This window comes from Stegostoma tigrinum, chromosome 13 (assembly GCF_030684315.1).
Source record: "Stegostoma tigrinum isolate sSteTig4 chromosome 13, sSteTig4.hap1, whole genome shotgun sequence".
Classification (NCBI taxonomy): Eukaryota; Metazoa; Chordata; class Chondrichthyes; order Orectolobiformes; family Stegostomatidae; genus Stegostoma; species Stegostoma tigrinum.
The window spans coordinates 72,225,832-72,248,918 of record NC_081366.1 but is presented as its reverse complement, the minus strand read 5'-3'; the positions used below and the strand labels follow the sequence as shown (position 1 = coordinate 72,248,918).

Below are 23,087 nucleotides of genomic sequence, written 5' to 3'. Positions count from 1 at the left end.
TCTTCAGTACTATTTCCAGAATGTTGTCAGGATCCATAGCCTTTGCAATTTCCAGTGCCCCAATGTTTTCTTGACATCATGTGGAGTGAATCAAATTGGCGGAAGACCGGCATCTGTAAATCTGGGGAGCAACGGAGGAGGCTGAGATCGATCATCCACTTGGCATTTCTGACTGAAGATTGCTGAGAGTGCTTCAGTCTTACCCTTTGCACTGATGTGCTAGGCTCTTCCATCATTGAAGATGGGGATATTTGTGGACCCTCCTCCTCCAGTGAATTCTTTAGTTGTCCAGCAGACTCAAGTATGTTTTTCCCTCTTGTTGGTTCCATCAACACCAACTGCAAACCTAGTGTAGCAGTTATGTCCTTTAGGACCCGACCAGCTCAATCAGTAGTACTGCTGCTGAGCCACTCTTGGTGGTGGACTTTGAAATCCCCCACCCAGAATAATTCTACATCCTGGCCACCCTCAATATTTCTTCCAAGTGTTGTTCAACTTGGAGGAGTGTTGATTCATCAACTGAGGGAGGGTGAGGCGTGGCAACCAGCAGGAGGCTTCCTTACCCATGTGTAACTTGAAGCCATGAGACTTCATAGGGTCCAGAGTCAGTTTTGAGGAGACCCAGGCTACCTCCCACTTTATTGTAAGCCACTGTGCTGCCAACTCTGCTGGGTCTGTCCTGCCAGTATGACAGGAATGGTGATGGTGGTGTCTGACACGTTAGCTGTATGGTATGTTTCCATTAGTAGGATTATGTCAGGCTGTTGTTTAACTAGTCTGTGAGACAACTGTCCAATTTTGGGATTAGCCCCCAGATGTTTCAGATTTTGCATGGTCAACAGCTCTGTATCTGCTATTGTCGTTTCGAGTGATTGTGTCAATACTAGGTGGTCTATCCAGTTTCATTTCTTTGAAGAGATTTCATGGTGTTTGATACAACTGAATGTCTTGCTGAGCTATGGTGTAGGTCAGTTGCGAGTTAACCATGTTGTTAAGGGTCTGGAGTCACATGTTGGCCAGGCTAGGAAAGCACAGTAGATTTCCTTTGAAGGGCGTCAGAGATTGAAATGGGTTTCTCTGACAATTGACAATGCATTCATGGTCATCACTAGACTCTTAGTTCCAGATTTTTTTGAAAAGAATCTAAATTCCACCATCTACCATGGCGGGATTCGAACCTGGGTTCGCAGAACATTACCTCAATTTCTGGATTAACATTCTAATAATACAGCTAGGCCATTATCTCCCCATAAACTCAAAGATAAAAATTTGAAAATTTAAAGCACTGGGATTTAACGTTGGTCAAAGAGTGCATGGAATACATTGGGAATGACGAAGACTTGAGGAAAATTATGATCTGGGGGGTGGTGTTCTGAATCTACTGAATTCGACAGGCAAAGGAAATATGGGCAGGATAACTGATGTGGTGTGGTTTTGAATCCACACTCTGTTTGACAGTCACCTCCGACATGCAGCCACATTATGCAAGTTCAAAATGGCTTGAATAGTCACTGTTCTGGTGGTGGTCAATGAGAAGTGTGTTTGTAAACTGCTGACAGATTAGTAAAAAGTGAGTCGAACCGAGCGAGATGCATTTGGGAACTAGCGTGTCACTTCCTGTCAGTTGTGGGAGGAGAAGTGGGAAGGAGGTCATTCCAGATTCTGAACAGCCCTGACTGCATCATGTTGCGATGTGCTGAGATTAACATGTTCAATTTAAAGCGTTTAGGATTCTTTAAAGGCCGATACAGTTTCCGAAGCTCTGGTGAGTGTGGGTTTTGTGTGTGATCTATTGTGCTTTGGGAATGAAGATTGAGTGAGGGGTCTTGGTAAAATACTGCGGATGTTAGAATTCTGTAGCAATTACAGAGAATGCTGGAGAAACTCAGCAGGTCTGGAGAGAGAACGTTTCAAATCTTTTCTTTGGAACTGGCAAACAACGGTTCTAAAGAAGGGTCTCTGAACTCGAAATGTTAGCTCTCTTTCTTTCTTCACAGTTGCTGCGAGACCAGCTGAGTTTCTCCTGTATTCTCTATGTTTGTCTTTTTATTTTTATATGCCCAAGCAAGGTGGAACCTAATGGGGCTTAGAGAGAGCTGAACTCTGTGGGCTAGACTTACTGTTGACCATTGTTCCATATTGTCCAATGGGTAGTACTGCCTACAGGTAGTGGCTCAACCTTAGAACAGGAAAGAGTTGGAAATGACTGATACTAAAGAATTGAGCAACAGAAATTCTTGAGGAGCCCACCGCCCAAGGGAAATTGCTGATGTTCTATTTGGAAATAGATTCCTTGTTAGCCATGATGTGTTTGTCAGGTATCTCCAGTTGGAGTCTGCATTTTTATGTTGGTGCTGTTTCAGCAAGAAAACCACATGAAAATCTTGGGCTATTTAAAAGCTCGCATCCTGGGTGATGCTGCCAACTCACTGCCACAATAATCAGACTGGTTTCAATTCCTGCATCAGAAATGCTACTCAACGTTAGCTGAGTCAGAGACACTTCATCATGATCCATGGTAACATTAGAGTCTATTTTGACATGACGATGTAACCAGTTTCATAAGTCAGTACAGCACCAACAAAAGCCATTCAGCCCACTGAGCGTATGCAAGCCCTCTGCCTGGTGAATCCTATTTCCCTGTTCTGTCCCTCTAGTCCCATAAGCTTATTTCCCTCGAGTTCTGCTTGTGCAATTTCTTTTGGGAAATCATTGATCAGTCTGTTTGACTGGTAGGCAGTAGGGTTTCCATCATTACCATATGCTCTTACTTACATCTACTATATTTGTCTTCCAAAACCTTAAGATCTCCAGTAACCGTACCACTCATTCATGGGAAAAGCTGCTGAATCATAGAACCCTTACAGCATGGGAACAGGCCTGTCAGACCAAAGAGTCCACACCAACCCTCAGAGCATCCCACCCAGACCCATCCCCCATAACCCACCTAATCTACACATTCCTGAACACAATGGGCAATTTGGCATGGCCAATCCACCCAGCCTGCACATCTTGGGACTATGGGAGGAAACCAGAGCACCCGGAGGAAACCCATGCAGACATGGGCAGAACGTGCAAACTCCACACAGATATTTGACCGAGGGTGGAATTGAACCCAGGTTCCTGGTGCTGTGAGGCAGCAATGCTAACCACTGTGCCACCGTGCCATCCAAGAAAAAAAAAGCTCCAATCCTCTCTATTCTTGCCACTTTATTGGAAACTACTAAGGCTGATGTTCAAAGTCACTTTGCATCCAGTCAATCGGCCAAACATCAGGAGTGATTTGCATTTATGTAGCACCAAAAACAGCATAGGTCATTGTAGTGACCGCTTCTGAGGAGCATAATCTGCCAGTGTGTGATATCATGCCTCGTATCACATTATATTAGAACTGCTAAGTGAAAAACTGAGATGGAGAGGTGGGTTTTATGATACTTCTTACAGGTGCAATAGTTGAAGAGGTTCAGAAGGTAAATTCTGGAACTTAAAGCCCAAACTGTTGATGGGACAGTTGCCAATGGCAGAATGAGGTGCAGAAAAACAGTGACCTGCAGATGGAAGAGCTGCAGATTTTCACTACATTATGGAGTGAGTTGAACACAAGGCTGAGAATTAGACATTTGTGGTGTTACCAGACTGGAACTGAATGTAGGTCATTGAGCACAGGTGTGCTGACACTCCTGAGCCTGACTATTGGGAAAGTCAGCTTGTTGCTCCAGCTGGGTTTAAGTTCTGCATTTCTCTGCTTCTTGCTTCAAGGAACCTAAGAATGGTCCATCACCCTGAACCTTCACAGAATGAGTTTTCAGCTACCCACTGTGGTCAACTCAGATTGGTTCCATAGATAATTTGCAAGTAGATTGTTTGAGAAAGTTACTTTATTTCTGCAACAATTTATTTTATCTTTTAGAAAACTGTAAACGTGTACTTCCTGCACTGACTGTTCAGCAGATCAACGAGCGAGAATGTTTAATGTGTAATTTGAAAGATACACCCTCAGCACTGTTCTGGAGTCCCAAAGATTCAAAGTATTAATGCAGCGCAGAAAGAGGCTATTCAGTCCATGCGTCTGTTCTAGCCCACCGAATGATTCCCCTGCCTTTTCTTCATTGTCCTGCAATTTTTGCATTGCAGGTAGTGATTCAATATGCTTTAACAACCCTGCCTTCTATCCTGAAGTTGCTGAGGCTAAATATTTTGAGATTTCAAGGTGAACACCAGGTTAACAGTCAGCAGGAAATTAATTACCCTACACTTTTGGAAACACAATGTCCAAAATTTCTTTCTGTAGAATTATGGCACATTTAAAAATATTGCATAAAAATAGTTTCCCAATGAATTTTCCTGTCTGTCCATTCCATTTCCTATCAGAACTTTGTTTCGTGCTTTCCATGTCCATAGTTCAAATGCAAATTGTTTGTTTTAGTCAAATAATTGTATCTGATTTAGCACAGAGAGGGTGTTTTTAAAATATATATCGAGGATTATTAAGAGGGTTGCATAACAGAGGGTTGTGTGGTTGTGAAATGCATTACCAAATTAAGTAAGAGAAGCAAATAGCAGGTCAACACTTTTAAAATTAAAATAAAATGAATGAGGGGTAGTAGAAAGGTAGAAACATAGAAAATAGAAGTTCATGGCTGATCATCCAATCTCAGTATCCTATTCCCGCTTTCTCTCCACACCTTAGATCCCTTCAACTGCAAGGGCCATGTCCAACTCTCCCTTGAAAGTATCTTATGAACTGGTCCCAATAGTTTCCTGTGGGAGAGAATTCCACAGGTTCACAACTCTCTGAGCGGAGAAATTCTTCCTCATCTCAGGCTTGAATAGACTTACCACTTGTTCTTAGACTGTGGTTAGGGATATAAACCAGGTAGAAAACATACCATTAAGTCTTTTGTTCACATGAAAGATCATCACCAACACAAACTGATGGGGCTACATTTCATGTTTGAATTATATGGAAGTTTCATGTAAAAGAGAAGCTGCTCTTGATGGTATATATTGGTTACAACTATAAATAGCTTGTGTGCATTCTCTTCAAAACACCTCCCGTCAATTTTCATTATCTTTTCAGAATCTGGATTTTGCTCCTTATTGAGAGTGCCATGCATCTTTGTTTCAATTATCAATTCAAACAACCCACTGGTTTGATGAAAGGGTTGATTTCTCCCCTACTGCTTCTGTCCTACTGTGTTCAGTGTACCATTGTTCTCATGTGCCTCAGTGTAAGCTTGATGGGAAACTATCAGAGTCGGAATTTCAGTAAAAGCACAACATGGGAAGTTGTGGATGGTGAGAGATGGACTAATGACAGGAGTAGGAACTGACTAAAAGCATGAAGAGAAACTTGAAGTAACATGCAATGGTTTTAATACTGGGGGTTTCATTGCAGAGACATGCATAATAGTAATAGATAGTAACTCAAAATGAAGACTCGAGAAAAATCAGTTGGAGGAAGCTAATACTTCATAAAAACTGAAAGAACTCTGGACGCTGGAAATCAGAAATAAAAAATAAACAGAAGTTGCTGCAAAAGCTCAACAGGTCTGGCAGCAGGGTAAAATCAGAGCTAACGTTTCTGGTTCAGTGACCTTTCCTCAGAATTGGAAGTGAGTATTTTTTTTCCGTTTGAGTCATGGACCTTGTTGAAGTGATAAGTGGCTGTATTGGGGAGCAAGGCACTTTCTGTTTCTTAGGGGAGTAAGTGCCAACATGATACACACCCGTACATGAAAGACAGCAAGAAGGGGTATCCCAAAACACCTTATAGCCTATTAAATACTTCCAAACTGAAAACAGAAATTGTTGGAGAAACTCAGCAGGTCTGGCAGCATCTGTGGAAAGTCAGGGTCAACATTTTGAGTCAGGTGGCTCTGCATCATGACCAGTTCAGAAAAGATTCACAAGGATATTCACACGTATGGAGGGTTTGACCTGTAGGGAGAGGCTGAATAGACTGGGGTTACTTTCCCTGGAGCATCAGAGGATGAGGGGTGACCTTATCAAGGGTCATAAAATCAGGAGGGGCATGGATAGGATAGTCAAGGTCTTTTCCCCAGGTTAGGGGTGGCCAAATGTAGATGCCATAGTTTTAAGGTGAGAGGGGAAATATTTAAAAGGGAATCAGGAGACAACTTTTTCATGCAGAGGGTGTTGCATATGTGGAATGAGCATTGGAGACTAATACAATTACAACATGTAAAGGCTTCTGGATGGGTAAATGAATAGGAAAGCTTTAGAGGGATATGGGCTAAATGCTACCAAATGGGACTAGATTCATTTAGGATATCTGGTCGGTATTGGCGAGTTGGACTGGAGGGTCTATTTCTGTGCTGTACATCTCTATAACTCTCTGACCAGGAAACAGCGTGTAGATAAGCAATCAAATGAAGTCTTTTTGTTGATCGTTGGTGGATGTATGTTGGCTCGAATAACTGGGAGAACCCAACTGTTTTCCTTTGGATTGTGTTGTGGATTTTTTTTCAAATCCACCAGGAAGATATGATGTTGATTTAACATCTTATCCAAATCAAGGTTCTCTGATGCTGGTGAGAAAGTATTTCTGCTAACTTCCAAGGTTGTTTTAAATTACATTATGTCCCCAAGGCTTTTTACAAGATGAGAATATAAAAGTTATTGCAAATTTAATGTCTTAAAGTGTTTGAGTAAGTGACCCTGAATCTCATGATTGTTTGAACTTGGGAACATATTTGGATAGACCAGTTCAATTGGAGCAGGGACAAAATGATAGCGCTAAGCTCAAAAAGTGGCACTAGTCTTTGGAAGGTCTCACAACCTGACCCAGTCCATGCTCCACATGCCAACTGCTAATAGCAACCTCCCCATTCTCCATCACCCAATCTTTCTACATAGCTAGCTAGAACCATTTAAACCTTAGCTATTCAGAAAGGGCAGTGAGTTCCTTATTATAATAGCAAAGGAATTTTGCAACACACACCATGTATAATACATTTAGATTCTTTTAATGCTAAATATGTTTCGTAGAAGCTGGAACAGATATATGGGTTGACAAGATGTTAAATTTGGATTTCAGATCTTTTGTTTGTTAAACATAAGGAAGGCTTGGAGAGGAATGTATCACTCCCATTCATAATTCTCAGGGAGAATGTGTGAGCTTAGATAGGGTGCCATTGGCTGGAAACTCATTTGCCCTGATCTTTGGGCTCAGAAGTTAGAATTTGCAATGTGATAATGCCTGTTTCAAGTGAGATGGGCGGCTTGCGCAATTTGTATATCCATCTATGTGAATGATATCGTTTGCTACTGCGTCCTTTTCAATGCTCCTGACGAACATTTCCCGCAGTGGGAAGCCTCAGCAGTAGTCCATGTGGAACATGAAGCCCACATTTGGTAAAGGTAGATTGCCTTTTAAAGGAAGCTGCTGTAAGAATTGCTGCAATGTCATTCCTGGAAACTGAGCAATAGATGAAACAAATAGGACAAGGATCTCCTTAGCCTTCAGGTATAGAAGTAGGCTTTTCAGCCCAGAATCACCTCCTGAAGAGCATTCAACTCCATCCCTGAGACCCTGCAATTTCCCATGGCTAGCACACCTACTCTGCACAGTGTGGGCAATTTAGCACGGACAATCCACCTAACCTGCACAGCTTTGATTAGATTCAATTCCCTACAGTGTGGAAACAGGCCATTTGGCCCAACAAGTCCACACCGCCCCTTTGAAGCATCCCACCCAAGACCCATTCCCCTATAATCCACACACCCCTGAACACTATGGGCAATTTAGCATGGCCGATCCACCTAGCCTGCACAGCTTTGGACTGTGGGAAGAAACCGGAGCACCCGGGGGACACCCACACAGATATGGGGAGAATATGCAAACTCCACACAGACAGTCGCCAGAAGCTGGAATTGAACCTGGGTCCCCAGAGCTGTGAGGCTGCAGTGCTAACCACTGAGGCACCATGCCGCCCTTTGGTTCTTGGGAAACTCACATATACACAAGGAAAATGTGCAAAGCCCACACAGACAGTCGTCCAAAGCTACAACGAATCTCGAGTCTCTGCCACAGTGAGGCAGCATGGCTAACCACTGAGCCACCATCCCCCCCACTTAGGGATCCTTAGGAGCAGATGTCTCTCAATGTCACAGTGCTGACTGCAATGAGAACTGGAGCATAAAATGTTGATGAAAATATGGAGAAAGGAATGCCTTGCTGTTTTATCCTGCTTTCTACCATAGTATGACAGCTGTTGATTGTGTGACCATGGACTTCCTGCATCCCACTGCTCCACTGTCCTCTGTCCTTACCCTCCTAAGTTCTTACATTAATATGCTCAAGAGCTACAGTGATTCCTATCACTGGAAATGTCACAAGGAGAAGAAAGAGCAGCAAGAGAGTACTGTTGAAGCAACCCCATCACTTGATTTGACATTCACAGCCTTCAGGTCTTACACAGGGCATTGCATTTACCTTGGAGATCAGGAGAAAGTTGGGATCAAGATGTGATGGGCTATGAATGGGTGATCACCAGTCCAGGCTTAAAGGGTGGCTTGCTTGCAAGGTCACTAGGGGGGTGGATAGAAAGAGAGCTCCTGGTATGGGATAAGGTGGTACACAGAACAGCTCTAGATGAACATGGTCTCCAAATGCATTGCCCACATCTTTGAAGGAGATTGTATAGACCATATTGAAAGTGACCAGTAGTGCACACTGACTCTGGAGAACCCAGATTAGCCTTTGTAATGCTGAAAATAATTCCATGCCTAATAAGTCCTGATATCTCCTCTGCCATTCCATCATGATTGATATGTTTCTCAGCTCCATTTCCCCATATTCTTCCCATTATCCTTCATCCCCTTTCTAATCGAGAACCTATCTATCTCTGCTGTAAAGACATTCAATGACTTGGCCTCCACAATCTTCTGTGGGAATGAGTTCCACAGATTCACCATCCTCTGGCTTAGGAAATTCCTCCTCATCTCAGTTTTAAAGGGTCATCCTTTCATTCCGAGGCTGGACCCATGGATCCTTGTCTCTCCTACTCATGAAAACATTTTCTCCATGTTGACTCTATCCAGACCTCTCTGTAAGTCTCAAGGGGAAAATGGGCAGCACGGCTGCTCGGTGATTAGCACTGCTGCCTCCCAGTACCAAGGGACCCGGGTTTGAATCTGCCTTTGGGTAACTGTGTGGAGTTGACAAATTCTCGCTGTGTCTGTGTGGGTCTCCTCCCACGGTCCAAAGACGAGCAGGCAAGGTGGATTAGCCATGCTAAATTACCCATAGTGTTCTGGGATGTGTAGGTGAGGTGGGATGCTCTGAGGGTCAGTGTGGACTTGTTGGGCTGAAGGGCTTGTTTCCACACTGTAGGGATTCTATAAAAAAGAATCAGGTTAAAATACAGATCATCTGAGATCTAATACCATCATTGGGACCTGAGTACATGAATAGTTCCTGCTTTAGGCCTTCGAGATTCTATGGCTGCCTGACTGTATTGCCATCATCATTTATAGCACTGATACATTGCTTCATTCAGTATAGTGCTTGGATGCCCAAAGACTAACATCTTTTAATCTCTACAGACTTGACCATCACAGAGATTGATAGCCATGGAAGTAACCAGAGTTTAAACTGCAATGCCAGTCTTCCCAATGTTCAGAGAAATGCGTGTGACACTGAGAGATCAGTTGCCAGCTGGGCTGTGTCCTTCGAACGGTTGCTGCAAGATCCTGTTGGTGTGAAATATTTCACAGTAAGTACTCCCTGCACTTCATAAAGCAGCACTAAAAGCTTGTCCACTGTAAATGACCACTACTTGAACATCTTTTTGGATTATAACCCCAGTTCCTTCTCTCCCTAATCAATTATTTTCTTAAATCTCTCTCCCTGCTCCCCTATTGTGATCTGCAACATACCTAGCACTAAGACCATCAATTCAACTGCCTTTTATGTGATCTGCTAGCATCTGTGAAGAGAAAAAACATAGTTAATGTTTCAGGTCTGGTGACCCTTCCTTAGGTTCCAAAACTTGCTCAGGTTCTGAAGAAGGGTCATTGGAGCCGAAATGTTAACTCTATTTTCTGCTTTGCAGATGCTGCCAGGCCTGCTGAGCTTTTCCACCAACTTTGATTTTATTCCTGACTTACAGCATCCACAATTCTTTTGGTTTTGCCTTTCATGTGTTTTTCGTTCCTAAATAAAAACAGAAATTTACTCACAGGGGTGTGCATTTTTGACTGGACCAGCACTCATTGCCTGTTCTTAGTTGTTCTTGAGGAAGTGATGTTGAGCTGTTTTCTTGAACTGCTGCAGTCCATTCAATGTAGGTACAGCTACAGTGTTGTTAGGGAGGGAGTTCCAAGATTTTGACCCAGCAACAATGAAGGAATATATTTCCAAGTCTGGGTGGTGAGTAGCCTGGAAGGGAATTTGTAGGTAGTGGTGTTCTGCTGTCCTTGTTCTTCTAGGGAGCAGAGGCCATGTGTTTAGAAGGTGGTGTCTAAGGAGCCTCAGTGCATTTCCACAGTTTAACTAGGTCGATCAATGTGCATCAAACACGAGTATGAGACTGGCCAGCGTGAGTGAAGAAGTGAGGTTTCTTGTCCAAAGTGGCATCTGAGAGTCACTTAAGGCAGCATTGTGGCCACTGTTATAACTCCCCCTAACTTTTTTATTACGCGGCATTGTGCTTTTTAAAACCAAATTCAATTTCTCATAGTGCCCTAGCACAGTTTGAATTTTTATTGTCGGACGTACAAGTCAAGTCCTTTAGCTGCCACAATGCCATCATGTATGTTGGAATAATTGACACAGGATCAGAAGTATTTTGAGGTATTTTGCTGAGTACTCAAGGGTTGATAATAATATTCATGTAAACTTCTACAGGAAGAGCATTGCTAGCTTAAAGCAATAACCATTCCATTGTCTACTGAAATGAGGTCTCTTGGTTTTTAACTTCTGTGATAAATGGCACAAGAAGGGACTGGATATACTTAAAAGGAAGATTGGTTAGGTGCTCTTTTCTGTTGAAAAAGAAGGCTTCTGCCTTGAGCTGATGAAAGTCTTTAAAGTTTTGAAGCAGTTTGACAGGTTAAAGAATGGAGAAGATTTTAATCTCTTGTTGCGGGGGTTGGGAGAGAGGTATAGTGGGTGGGGGGGTGGAATTCAAGGAGTATGGGTGGTGGGCATACCATGTACATCAGAGGCCAATAACAAGATACTGGTGCCACTGTGCTTTGTTTGTGGGCAAAGGGCTGCCAAGGTCAGATATGAGGCCCAGGATTCCTGGTCAAGATCAGCACTGAGGCCCATTATCTCTGCCTCTGCTTCTAGGAAGGGCAAAAACAAGGCAACAGAACTACACGTGGGTAAAGAATACCTTCAGAAGGACAATCTAGGTGAAAGAATGGTTAAAATATGGACTTTTGATTCCACAAAGAGTAGCTGAGGTGAATGGCAGGTTATACCATAACAGAGCCTCAATGAAGGTACCAGGGAGGAAAGAATATGAGATACGTTGATGGGGTTGAATAAAATAGAAGACAAAAGGAACGTTTAAAGCTCAAGCACAAGCATTGATCAGATGGGCCAAATGGCTGGCCTCTGCCCTGTTAACTCCATGGGAGGAATGTTATCTTTTTTCTTGCTTGCTGGGAGTCTGGGAATGGGGTTGGTGCGTGATGTACTTCCAAATCCTGCCTGACCTCACCCTACTTGTTGTTTGCAGCTAAGATTCCATTGTTCCATAAATAAAATTGCTGTAAATTGGAGGGAAATTCGACTAATGAACATGTATATGCAAAAACCCAGAAGGAAATGAAAATAGTTAGTGGTGATTCATTGCCATGTGACAGTGTCAAAGGTATTTTTTCTGTGGTCAAAAGTATTTGTGGAAATAACTTCTATACTGGGAATTGTGACGTTTTCTAGAACGTCTCGTCTTTGTTGGAAATTCCCAAATGCATCTGACCAGGCAACCAAACTGCAAAATTGGACCAAGATTTCATTGCCTGACATGTGATAGAAGCCTGGGAACAGTCTCAGCATACATCTCTGCTCTTGTAGTGGAGAACTCTTGAAATGATGCTAGCATTGCATTAGAGATAATGGGAATTGCAGATGCTGGAGAATCCAAGAAAACAAAGTGCGGAGCTGGATGAACACAGCAGGCCAAGCAGCATCTCAGGAGCACAAAAGCTGATGTTTCGGGCCTAGACCCCTCATCAGAAGGTCTAGGCCCGAAACGTCAGCTTTTGTGCTCCTGAGATGCTGCTTGGCCTGCTGTGTTCATCCAGCTCCACACTTTGTTATCTAGCATTGCATTAGCCCTCCTAACTCCCAAATGAGCCTACACGTTAGCCTAAAGAGAATCCTAAACTAGGATTCCCAAATTTCTTTGTGCATTAGAGTTCTGAACCCTTTTTTTTAATTTAGAAAATAGTCTATGCCTCTGATCTTCCTATCAAAGTGTATAACCTCACAGGTTTTGTTCTTATTCTTTGGATAGAAAACTTGATTCCAAAAGGTGAAGTCAAAGTCATTGCTGATTTCAGCAAAGTGTTCACAAAACTCTTTCACTCCTGGTAACTATCAAAAGTAGAACTATGAGTCCGGGTTACTCCCTGGTCTATTTATGGTGGAGTGAGTACTATGAAATTCTCCTTAAACTAAGTGGAGTTCTGCAGAGACCAGAAGTATTCACATTAGACATTAAAGCTCTGGATGAAGGAATTGAAGGCATTGTTACTAAGTTTGCAGATAACACAATTAAGTGGATCAAGAGGTGGTGTTGAGGCAGTGAGAAGGCTGCAGAAAGACTTGGATATGGTTAGGAGAGTGGGCAAAGAAGTGGCAGATGGAATACAATGTGAGAAAAATGTGATGTTATGCACTTTGGTGGAAAGAATAGAGGTATGGACTATTTTCTAAATAGGAAAAGTCTTTGGAAATCTAAAGCACAAAGGGACTTGGGAGTTCTAGTTCAGGATTATCTTTAGGTTAACATGCAGGTTCATTTGGGAGTTAGGAAGGCAAATACAATGTTAGCATTTGTTTCAAGGGGGTTAGAATACAAGAATAGAGATGTACCGCTGAGGCTGTATAAGGGTTTGGCCAGACTGTATTCGGAATACTGTGAGCAATTTTGGACTCTGTATCTAAGGAATGATGTGCTGGCATTGAGGGGATCCAGAGGCAATTTACAAGAATGTAACTGGGATGAAGGGTTTGTCATATAAGGAGCGGTGAGATCCCTGAGTCTTCAATGAAGTTTAGACAGATAAAAGTTTCTCATTGAGACTTACAGAATATTGAGAGGTCTGGATAGAGTCTATGCTGTGAAACTGTCTCCAATAATAGGAGAGTCAAGGATCCATGGGTTCAACCTCAGAATGAATGAATGACCCTTTAGAACTGAGATGAGGAGGAATTTCTTCAGCCAGAGGGTGGTGAACCTGTGGGACTCACTGCCACAGAAGATAGTGGAGGCCAATTCATTGAGCGTCTTTATGGCAGAGATAGGTAGGTTCTTGATTGGGATGGGGATGAAAGATTATGGGGAGAAGGCAGGGGAATGGGGTTGAGAAACATATTAGCAATGATTGAAAGGTAGAGAGTTTAAATGAATGGGATGAATGGCTGAATTCTGGTCCCTTATTTATCGTTTTACATAGGGCATGCTCAGACTACATTGTGCTGGCAGAGCTGAGCTGATCAAAAATCTCATCAGTAGCAAAACTAGCAGTGGTTCTGTTTTTGAGGAGTGGGTCATGTTAGATCGGTAAGGTTAATGCCAAAGAGTGGAATGGATTAGTTTGAATTAGTGCACATTTTCTATCATGAATGATTAAGCTGTCTCCTTGTTCCTTAGGAATTTTTAAAGAAGGAATTCAGTGCGGAGAACATATTATTTTGGCAAGCTTGTGAACACTTTCAGCAGATCCCAGCAGACGACTTGGAGCAAGTAAGTGTTCATTGTTTATAGTTCCTATGCCTGCATTTTGTGCTTCTCCACAATGTTCTCCTGTCTTTCAGAAGGCTTTGGCAGATGGGTGATAGGGGTTGGTAATCTGCCTACTGATTGCCTTCCTATAGTCTTTCCATATAAACACTTACAATGTCCAAGAGTGGACGATGAGGAAACCAAATTCCCACTTCGCCCATTAGCAAAGGATTCTCAACAAGTTGAGACATTCAGCTCCTCCCTGTCTGTAGTCATGTGCTGAAAATGCCAAACCTGGCATCAGGAGCCATTGTAATACTTTAGGGTGAGTAATGAAGCCACACACAACAGTTCCCAGCTTAGATTGACACAGAAAAGAAGGGGCATAAGGCAAAAACATAAAGGATGCCATGATAACTCAGCAGTGACTGGCACTGCTGCCTCACAGTGTCAGGGTCCCATGGTTCACCTTCCACAGTCCAAAGATGTGCAGTTTAGGTGGCTTCATCATGCCAGATTGCCCATTGTATCCAGGAATGTGTTGGTTAAGTGGATTAGCCATGGGAATTAGGGTAATGAGCCTGGGCAGGATGGCCTTCAGACAGTCGATGTGAATTTGATGGGCTGAATGGTCTGCTTCTACACTGTAGGATTCAATGATTCTATAAATGACAACAAAAGCTCTGTCCCGTTTGACCCCTATTATTGAAATCAGTATGATACAAGCATAATATAGTATAATAATGGTAATCAATCTTCATCCATTAGTCAACAAGAGACTCAGACAGAATGCAAGAAAAGCTACACTGGTGGAGATCTTTGACATCCATAGGGCAAAAGTTAAATTCACCCCCCAAAGCAGGCAATATTTTTGGGCATTTCAAATTGCTCACTTTCAGCATCACAGAATGCTGTTTTCTTAAAGAAGTCTCGTGTTGTTGACAAAAAGCCAGCCTAGCAAAGCCTTTCATTTTACAGTCATCAGGAAATACACAATAATACCAAGTCTCAGCATGGACAACAGTTCTTATGCTACATGTGAAACGGGGGCTGATTTATCGGCAACTGCTCTTAGATCAATTAACCAAATAATGAAATAGCACCAGGGAATGCTGTTTTCCCATGCTTTCGCTCAGTTGAGAAAGACGCAATTCTTTGACATGCTTTCTCTGCTTGATGGCATTAGAGGATGCTAGCGTCTGATTGGCCTTCCACTGCCAGGGCCTCATTTATAGAAAAGGCCGAATGGTAGCCACCTAAGGGCTGAAAGGACCCTTGATTCCTTGGACCTTGCTTTTTTGTGAACTGCACTGCAAAATCCAATCTTTCCAACTTTAAAAATTCAAAGACCTCTGGAAACATTTGTAAGCAAGCAAGTACACAAAAGGGAAAACATTAGAGAAACATCACTCCATGCCCATTGTCATAATACTTAGATGGTTTCTTTTATGCAGGATCTTCTCCAAATTTAGCATGTATCACAAGAGGGAAAGAATGGAGAAAATCCAATACCATAGGGTTGATCATCAATCTGCAGCTGGGCCTGGAAGGTGGCGTGGTTAGTGTGCCTGTGGGAGAGCAAATCTATTGCAGTTTTTTTTAATCGTTTGTTCGCAAAGTATGGGTATTGCTGGCAAAGCCAAGTGGTGAGCTGCCTTCTTGACTTCTGAAGTCTTTGGCGTGCAGGGGTAACCGCAGAGTTGAAAGGGAGGGCGATGCATTTCAAAATACGGACGTATCTGTTGGGGAAAGAGGTCACAGGTTTGGAAGGTGCTGTCAGAGGAGGCTTGGCGAATTTCTGCAGTGTATTGTACAGTTGCAGTGGAGAAGGCAATGAATGTTGAAGGAACATAGAAGATAGTGGAAGTGCTGCCAATTCAGCATTTGCCCTGGATGGCAACAAGTTTCTTGAGTGCTGCTGGGGCAACGTCATCCAGCTAATAATTCTGAAAGAGTTCACTAAAGTTGCATTAGTCACATCCAACCTGATAATATGACATCCAAGAGACAGGGGGACTTCAATAGCCTTCACTGGGAGCAGATATATTTTGTTCAGCTCCTGTGAGTCCTCAATCCATATTGGTAATGTAAGTTGTACTATTTGCTGCTGTGCAGCAAACAGTTTTATAAATTAAGTGTTTCTTCTATATAGGCCCACCAGTCATCTTTCCCCTACCACTGATAATGAGACAGGAACGACACACAGTAGAGCCAAAGGAAACGGTGAACTATCTCAAACAACCCATATCCTACATCACATACTGCAGAGTTAGCAGCTGCCACAAAGGGCCAGGGATCAGGGCGATCACAATCAGGAATTTGACCTCAGCTGTCACCGTCAGACTCGACTCCTTCCTCTTTTACCCTCCACTCATGACTAGCATCGACAGAGGTCTCTCTGTTTTCACCATCTTGTGGGCCTACCTCCACCACAAAGATGCCAAATGCAGTGACTCCTTTGGATATCAACTGAATGATTAACATAGGATTTGATCAGGAACCTTAGACTGACTTGCGCTTGTCCGGCTCTGAGTGTCATGAAATGCTTCGCAAAAGTACCGTGCTTCTTAAATGTCATCACTGTTGGAAAGATGGCCATCCCTTTGCATGAAGCAAGGTTCCACAGTCCACAGTGCGTCTTCAGTTCCTACTATCACTGAAGCAATGAATAACCAGATGATCGGAGCGAGTGGGTACTGCCGATGCTGGAGAATCTGAGATAACTAGGTACAGAGCTGGAGGAACACAGCAGGCCAAGCAGCATCCGAGGAGCACAAAAGCTGACATTTTGGATCTAGACCCTTCTTCAGAAACCAGATGATCATCTCCTTTTTCACTGATGTTATTTAAAGGATGGCTTTTGACTAGGACACCAGGGAGAATAACATTGCTGCCAAGGTAAAATGATGACAAGAAAAGCTATTGAAGTACTTCAGGTGCTGGCAAACAAGGTTTATGACATTGATATGTGAGATTCCTGACAACCAATGGCAGGAGTGCTGTGGCTGGTTGAGGGGTGCGTGGGGGGGTTTGGGGAGTTGAAGGGGGAGCAATTGTTGAGTTGAAAATTACAAGGGCATAATGTTAACATTGGTATGGAAGATTACAATGTAACAACATATATGATGGACTGGAAGAAACTGGGAGAATGTACCTTCAATCTTTCAAGATGTCGAGTGTGAAGAAATGTTGTCAACATAGCTGTGAAAGTAGGTGTGCTTACTGAAGCTGTATCAATACTTGTAATGCTTTTATAAATATCTCCCTGTTACTCCCACGTGTGGTGAATGGCGCTGCTTTGATTAATTTCTCCTTGTTCTTTTGTTAAGCAATCAAAAATTGCCAGTGAGATCTACAGAACATATCTGTCCAGCAACTCACTCTGTCCCATCAACATCGATAAACAGGCACAACTGGAAGAAGATGTTCTCAATGATCCCTCATTGGATATGTTCAAGGCACAACAGCTGCAGGTACCATCGTCCAGTCTTTGTCCCATTCCATCTTACGACCATGTTAAATTGTCGTTATCTCTACTGCCAGCTCCCATCCTTGAGAACCAATATCTACAGGACAGGTTCATTTCAGAAATCTATACAGAGCTCAAGGCCCATTCATGCTGATGGTGACCCAAGGAATCTGCAGATGGATATAGCCAAGTTAAACAAATGGGCAACAATTTGGCAGATGCAATATAATATGGGAAAGTGTGAGGTTATGCACTTTGGCTGGAAGAACAGAGAAGCTGGATGTTATTTAAATAGAGAAAGACTGAAGTAAGTTACAATCCAAAGAGATTTGGCAATCCTCATGCATAAATCACACAACACTAGCATTCAAATTCAAAAGTTATTAGGGAAGGCAAATGCAAACTTTTTATTTAAAAGGGAATAGAGTTTAAAAATAAGGTGGCCTTGAAAACTGTGAAAGGCGCCAGTCAAACCCTGTGAAACACAGTGAACAGTTTTGGGCCCATTTGATAAGGAAAGATATATTGGCATTGCAGGCAGTTCAAAGTAGAATCACCTGGTTGATTGGGCTCTGCAGGGATTGTCTTTCTTTTTCTTTCCTACGCAGAAGTGTTATCACATACAGCTATTGAGGACATATTGAGTAGGTTGAGCCTGTGGTCATTGGAGTTAAAAAAACGAGAGGCTTTATTAAACTTTATTGAACCATACAAGATTCTCAGAAGACTTGACAGGGTAGCTGAAAAGTGATTGTTTCCCGTTGTGGAAGAGTTTAAGGCCAGAGGGCACAACCTCAGAGAAAGGGGTTGCACGTTGCAAAAAATTTATTCATTTTGTGGGATGTGAGCGTCGCCGGCTGTGCCAGCGTCTATTGCCAATCCCTAGTTGCCCCTTGAGAAGATGTTGGTGAGCTGCCTTCTTGAGCCACTGCAGTCCACCTGCTGCAGGTTGATCCACAATGCCATTAGGGAGGGAATTCCAGAATTTTGACCCAGGGTAATGAAGGAACGATGATATGTTTCTAAGTCAGAGTGGTGAGTAGCTTGGAGGGGAACTTGAAGGTGGTTCGCAGATATCAAATGCCGTTGTCCCTCTGGAAGGAAGTGGTCGTGGGCTTGGAAGGTGCTGTCCCAGGATCTTTGGTGAATTTCTGCAGTGCATCTTGTAGATAGTGCACACTGCTACTGCTGAGGCAGTGGGAGTACATGCTTGTGGATGGAATGCCAGTCAGGTGGGCAGTTTGGTCCTGGATGGTGTTAAAACAGAAAAAAAGTGGAGCTTATTCTCTCAGAAGGTAGTGAATCTGTGGAATACATTACCATAGAAGGCTGTTGAGGCTCAGTCATTAAGTATATTCAAAACGAGAGAGACAGATTTTAATCAGGAAGGGAATCAAGGGTCATGGGGAGGAGACAGCAAAGTGGAGTTGAGGCTCAGCCAAAACTGTTCAAAATATTTCAGGTTTGATCTAACTAGTGCTTTATTTTGATTTAGCAAGACCTCCCTATTTTTATACTCCATTCCCTTTGAAGTAATGACCAAGAGCGCATTTGTGATTCAGGCTTCTTTCGGGATCTATCTGACTGATCTCATCCCACTGCTCTTTCCACCTGGATGGGTGAGGTTTTCTTCTTCAAAGACTCATCCAATTCCCATTGAAAGTTTTAATTGAATCTGCTTCAGGTACCTTTTCAGACAATAGATCATGTATGCCTTTTCTCATTGTGCCTATTTCTTACCCTAATTTCCATAAACCTCATGTCAGTGAGATTTGTGACATTGGAAACAGTTTTTCGTCATTTATTGCATAAAAGTCAAATGATTTTCTATCCGATCTCTCCTTAACCTTCGCTAACAACAGACTACCTCTGTCTCTCCTCTGCAAGGTCTCTGAGAACTATCACCCAGAATTTAATACAATATTCTTGCTGAAGGCCAAATGAGTGTCCAGTAAACAATTAAATGTAACATCTTCGCATTTGGACTTGATGTCATTGTTGTTGACAAAGCCCAGCATCCTGAATGGTTTTTTTAATTAAACAGTCTGCTCAATGTCTCTCCACTGTTCAAAGATTTGCCACACATCCTTGCAAGTCCTTCTACTCCTGTGCTCCATTTAAGATTGTAACATTTTATTGCCTGTCCTCATTCCTGCTACAAAGATGTATTACTTTGCACTTACCTACTTTCAGTTTCCTATGCTCCGCAGCTGCACATTTCACCAATTTAAGTTCTTCTAAAGTTTGCTACTCAACACAATGTTTGCTACATTACCAAGTATCATCCCATCTGAAAACTCTGAAATCATTCACTGTGTCTCCAAGTCTACATAATATCGAAAGGAGCAATTGTCTTGTACTGACCTCTGTGAATGTTTGATTTTTCACTGTAATCCAAAACAAAACAGCTACTGCTCTTTAGTTTCAGTCTCTCTGCACATTTCCCATATATTCTGGCACTCCCCCTTTCAGTGCACTTTATTGTTACACATAGGACTGTTGGACAGCATTTCATCAAGTATATTCTGAAAGTCTATACACATGACTTCAGTCATGCTGTCCTCCTTAATGCTCACCATCAGTGAACTTAGTCTAATACATGTTTTCTGGAGCAAACCTATACTGACTTGTGTCTATGGTTTTCCCAAGAGCCAATCCCAAGCATTGAGTCCTCTAAATGTTTCTTCACTACTGACAGCCAGTTGAATAGCCTGAATTTATCTCATTCCCCTTTCTTAAACAGGGATGTAACATTGTAGTCACCCAATCCTCTGTCATAATCCTATTGAAAGAAAATTGGTAGATTGGGGCCCGAATCTCTGCAATTCTACCCTGACTTCCCTCATAGAATCCCTGCAGTATGGAAGAAGGCCATTCAGCCCATTAAGTCCACACTGACCCTTCAAAGGGCATCTCACACAAACTGCTGGCTTATCCATCTAGCCTGCATATCCCTGATACTATGGGCAGTTTAGCATGGCTAATTCACGTAGCCTGCACATGTTTGGACTGTGGGAGGGAACCAGAGTAAACCCACATAGAGATAATGGGAACTGCAGATGCTGGAGAATCCGAGATACCAAAGTGTGGAGCTGGATGAGCACAGCAGGCCAAGCAGCATCTTAGGAGCACTAAGCTGATGTTTCGGGCCTAGACCCTTCATCAGTAAAGGGTCTAGGGCCCGAAACATCAGCTTTTATGCTCCTAAGATGCTGCTTGGCCTGCTGTGTTCATCCAGCTCCACACTTTGTTATCTCAAACCCACATAGATAGGGAAAGAATTTGCAAACTGCACATGACAGTTTCCCAAGGCGAGAACCGAACCTGGGTCCCTGGTGTTGTGAGGAAGCACCAGAGCACAGCACCTCAGCAAACCTAGAATGCACGCCAACGCTGCACTTAGTGACTTTTGACTACAATCAACATTTTGAATCTGTCTTCCCACTGAATCATATTCCACTTCTCCCACTATGTTGCTCATTGTCACAAAAATTCTTCCATTTTTTTGATGTGCATCATAGTGGAATTTTCCCACTACCAAGCTCCCAGCATTTGGTGCTCTATGGAATAACAGGTATTATATGCGGCAATAATAAGAATGCCAGTAATATACAAGATCCTGTTCTTTAATTTTTAAAATTTGATTTTGGATTTAACAAACTTTGCTATATTTTCCTCTCTGCAGATTTTTAACCTGATGAAATTTGACAGCTATACACGTTTTGTGAAATCCGCACTTTATCAGCAGTGTGTGTTGGCAGAGGTCGAGGGCAAGCCACTTCCTGGTAGCATCTCACAGGAATTGGAACCCAGCCAAGATAAAGAGAGTGTCAGCCTCTGTGACTCCAAGAAGGTAAGATCTAATCCTAACAAGGGACAATGGATAATCTGATCCAGTGTCTCAACAGTTAGCACTGCTGTCTTACAGTGCTGGGTACCCAGGTTCGATTCCAGACTTGGGTGTTTGTCTGTATGGAGTTTACATGTTCTCCCTATGTTTCTGTGGGTTTCCTCCAGGTGCTCTGGTTTCCTTCCACAGTCCAAAGATGTGCAGGTTAGGTGGATTGGCCATGCTAAATTGTCCGTAGTGTCCAGAGATATGGAGGCTATGTGGATTAGCCATGGCATATACAGGGTATGAGGGTGTGCCTGGGTGGGGGATCCTCTTCAGAGGGGCCATATTGTCTTGATGGGCTGAATAGCCTGCTTCCACACTCTGGAGATGCTATGATGAATTGAAAATTTTAAAATCTACAGCACTACGCACAACATGCAGGTATGAAAGTCCACCTTTAAAATCATTCACCTTTGGATCAGAAGTAAATGAGTAGTTATTAACAGCCACCAAAAGATGCAAAAAGGTTACTTATACTTTCTGTTTACAGATCTACCTTTCTCGTGGTGAGTTTAATGTGCAACTCCTGAAACTTCATAAAGTGTGTAAAGATATTAAGGGCTCGTTGCTACTTTGGATGGAGACAGCTGAGCTGAGAGGGATGAATCTTAAGATGTTACATGCAGACATGTTATTTCTTATCAGTGTTCTCACAGATGCTGTTTCAGCCAATTAAGTGATTTTGTTGCACCTTTCATTGCTTATGTTTTTGCTGGACAAGTGATTTATTTTGTCCTCTCTAAACGTAGTTGGCTTATTTGGACAGAATTGTTAAAAAGGGAAAGAACTGTGGATGTTGTAAATCAGGAAACAAAACAGAAATTGCCGGGAAACTCAGAACTTCTGAGGAAGGGTCACCGGACCCAAGATGTTAACTCTGTTCTTTTTTTCCTTCACAGATGCTGCCAGACCTGCTGAGCTTTTCCAGCATTTTCTGTTAATGGTCTAGTTCCGAGTCTGAGCTAAGTCTGACTCATGTGGCCTGCCGAACCAGAAAGACAAATTGACAAACAATGGAATACTTACATGTTGAGAGAGCAGGCAATAACCTTAATTGTTCATCTCTTGTTGTACTCTAGCAGAAGAAGAAGCTGAAGTCAGGAAAGTCATTCAGCGGTTTACCACAGAATGGCTATGATGGGAAAGGAGGAAGCCCTGAGAAACAGATCCGGAGGAGTAAAAGCAAATTAAGTCGGAAGAAAGAGAAAGAGAAAAGAGACTCGTTGGGAGGTTCGGTCCTGGCTTGTACTGTTCAAACTATTTAAAACTGCTCAATAAATTGATGTAGCTCAGTAGTATGATGTAATGGGTTGCAATGCAATGTCGAAAGTTGTGATGAATACTAAGGGAGGTCAGTCTGACATGAAGGTTCGAATGAATTTTGTTAGAATGTAGTCAGGGAGCAATACAGTTTAGCAGATTCCGATAAGTTACAAAGAAATTTTTTCACTGGTTAAAAAGTCTTGTATTAAGCAAAAAATATGATCATTGCAAGCATGAGGGAGGAACATGAACTTCTGATTTTCAGTTACAGGGATATGGGGATAGTTTGGAAAATAGCATTGATGACAATGATCAGCCATGATCACTATATATGTTTGTTCTTCCAATTTTATATCTCCTTTATCCACTCTCTGCATGGAAGCTCTGTATTGAGATACAGTTGCATTGGCACTAACTGTCCTTGATACCTGACCCAGGTTTGCCTTACAATGAATGTTGGGAAGCTAACAAGTTACAGAAACTAATGTGTCCTAACAAAGGAACATGGGAGCAGGAATACACCACTCAACCC

General features: G+C 42.6%; 1 protein-coding gene across 1 annotated transcript in view; it reads left to right on the top strand.

The window, feature by feature from the left end:
* LOC125458493 (regulator of G-protein signaling 14-like) overlaps nt 1-23,087 on the top strand; it is a 101,174-nt gene that overhangs the window by 42,817 nt on the left and 35,270 nt on the right. Inside the window, exons 3-7 of the mRNA XM_048543787.2 lie at nt 9,571-9,740; nt 13,857-13,949; nt 17,258-17,401; nt 21,083-21,250; nt 22,372-22,522. Coding sequence (XP_048399744.1) covers nt 9,571-9,740; nt 13,857-13,949; nt 17,258-17,401; nt 21,083-21,250; nt 22,372-22,522 — 726 coding nt within the window. The remainder of the gene's footprint in view (nt 1-9,570; nt 9,741-13,856; nt 13,950-17,257; nt 17,402-21,082; nt 21,251-22,371; nt 22,523-23,087) is intronic.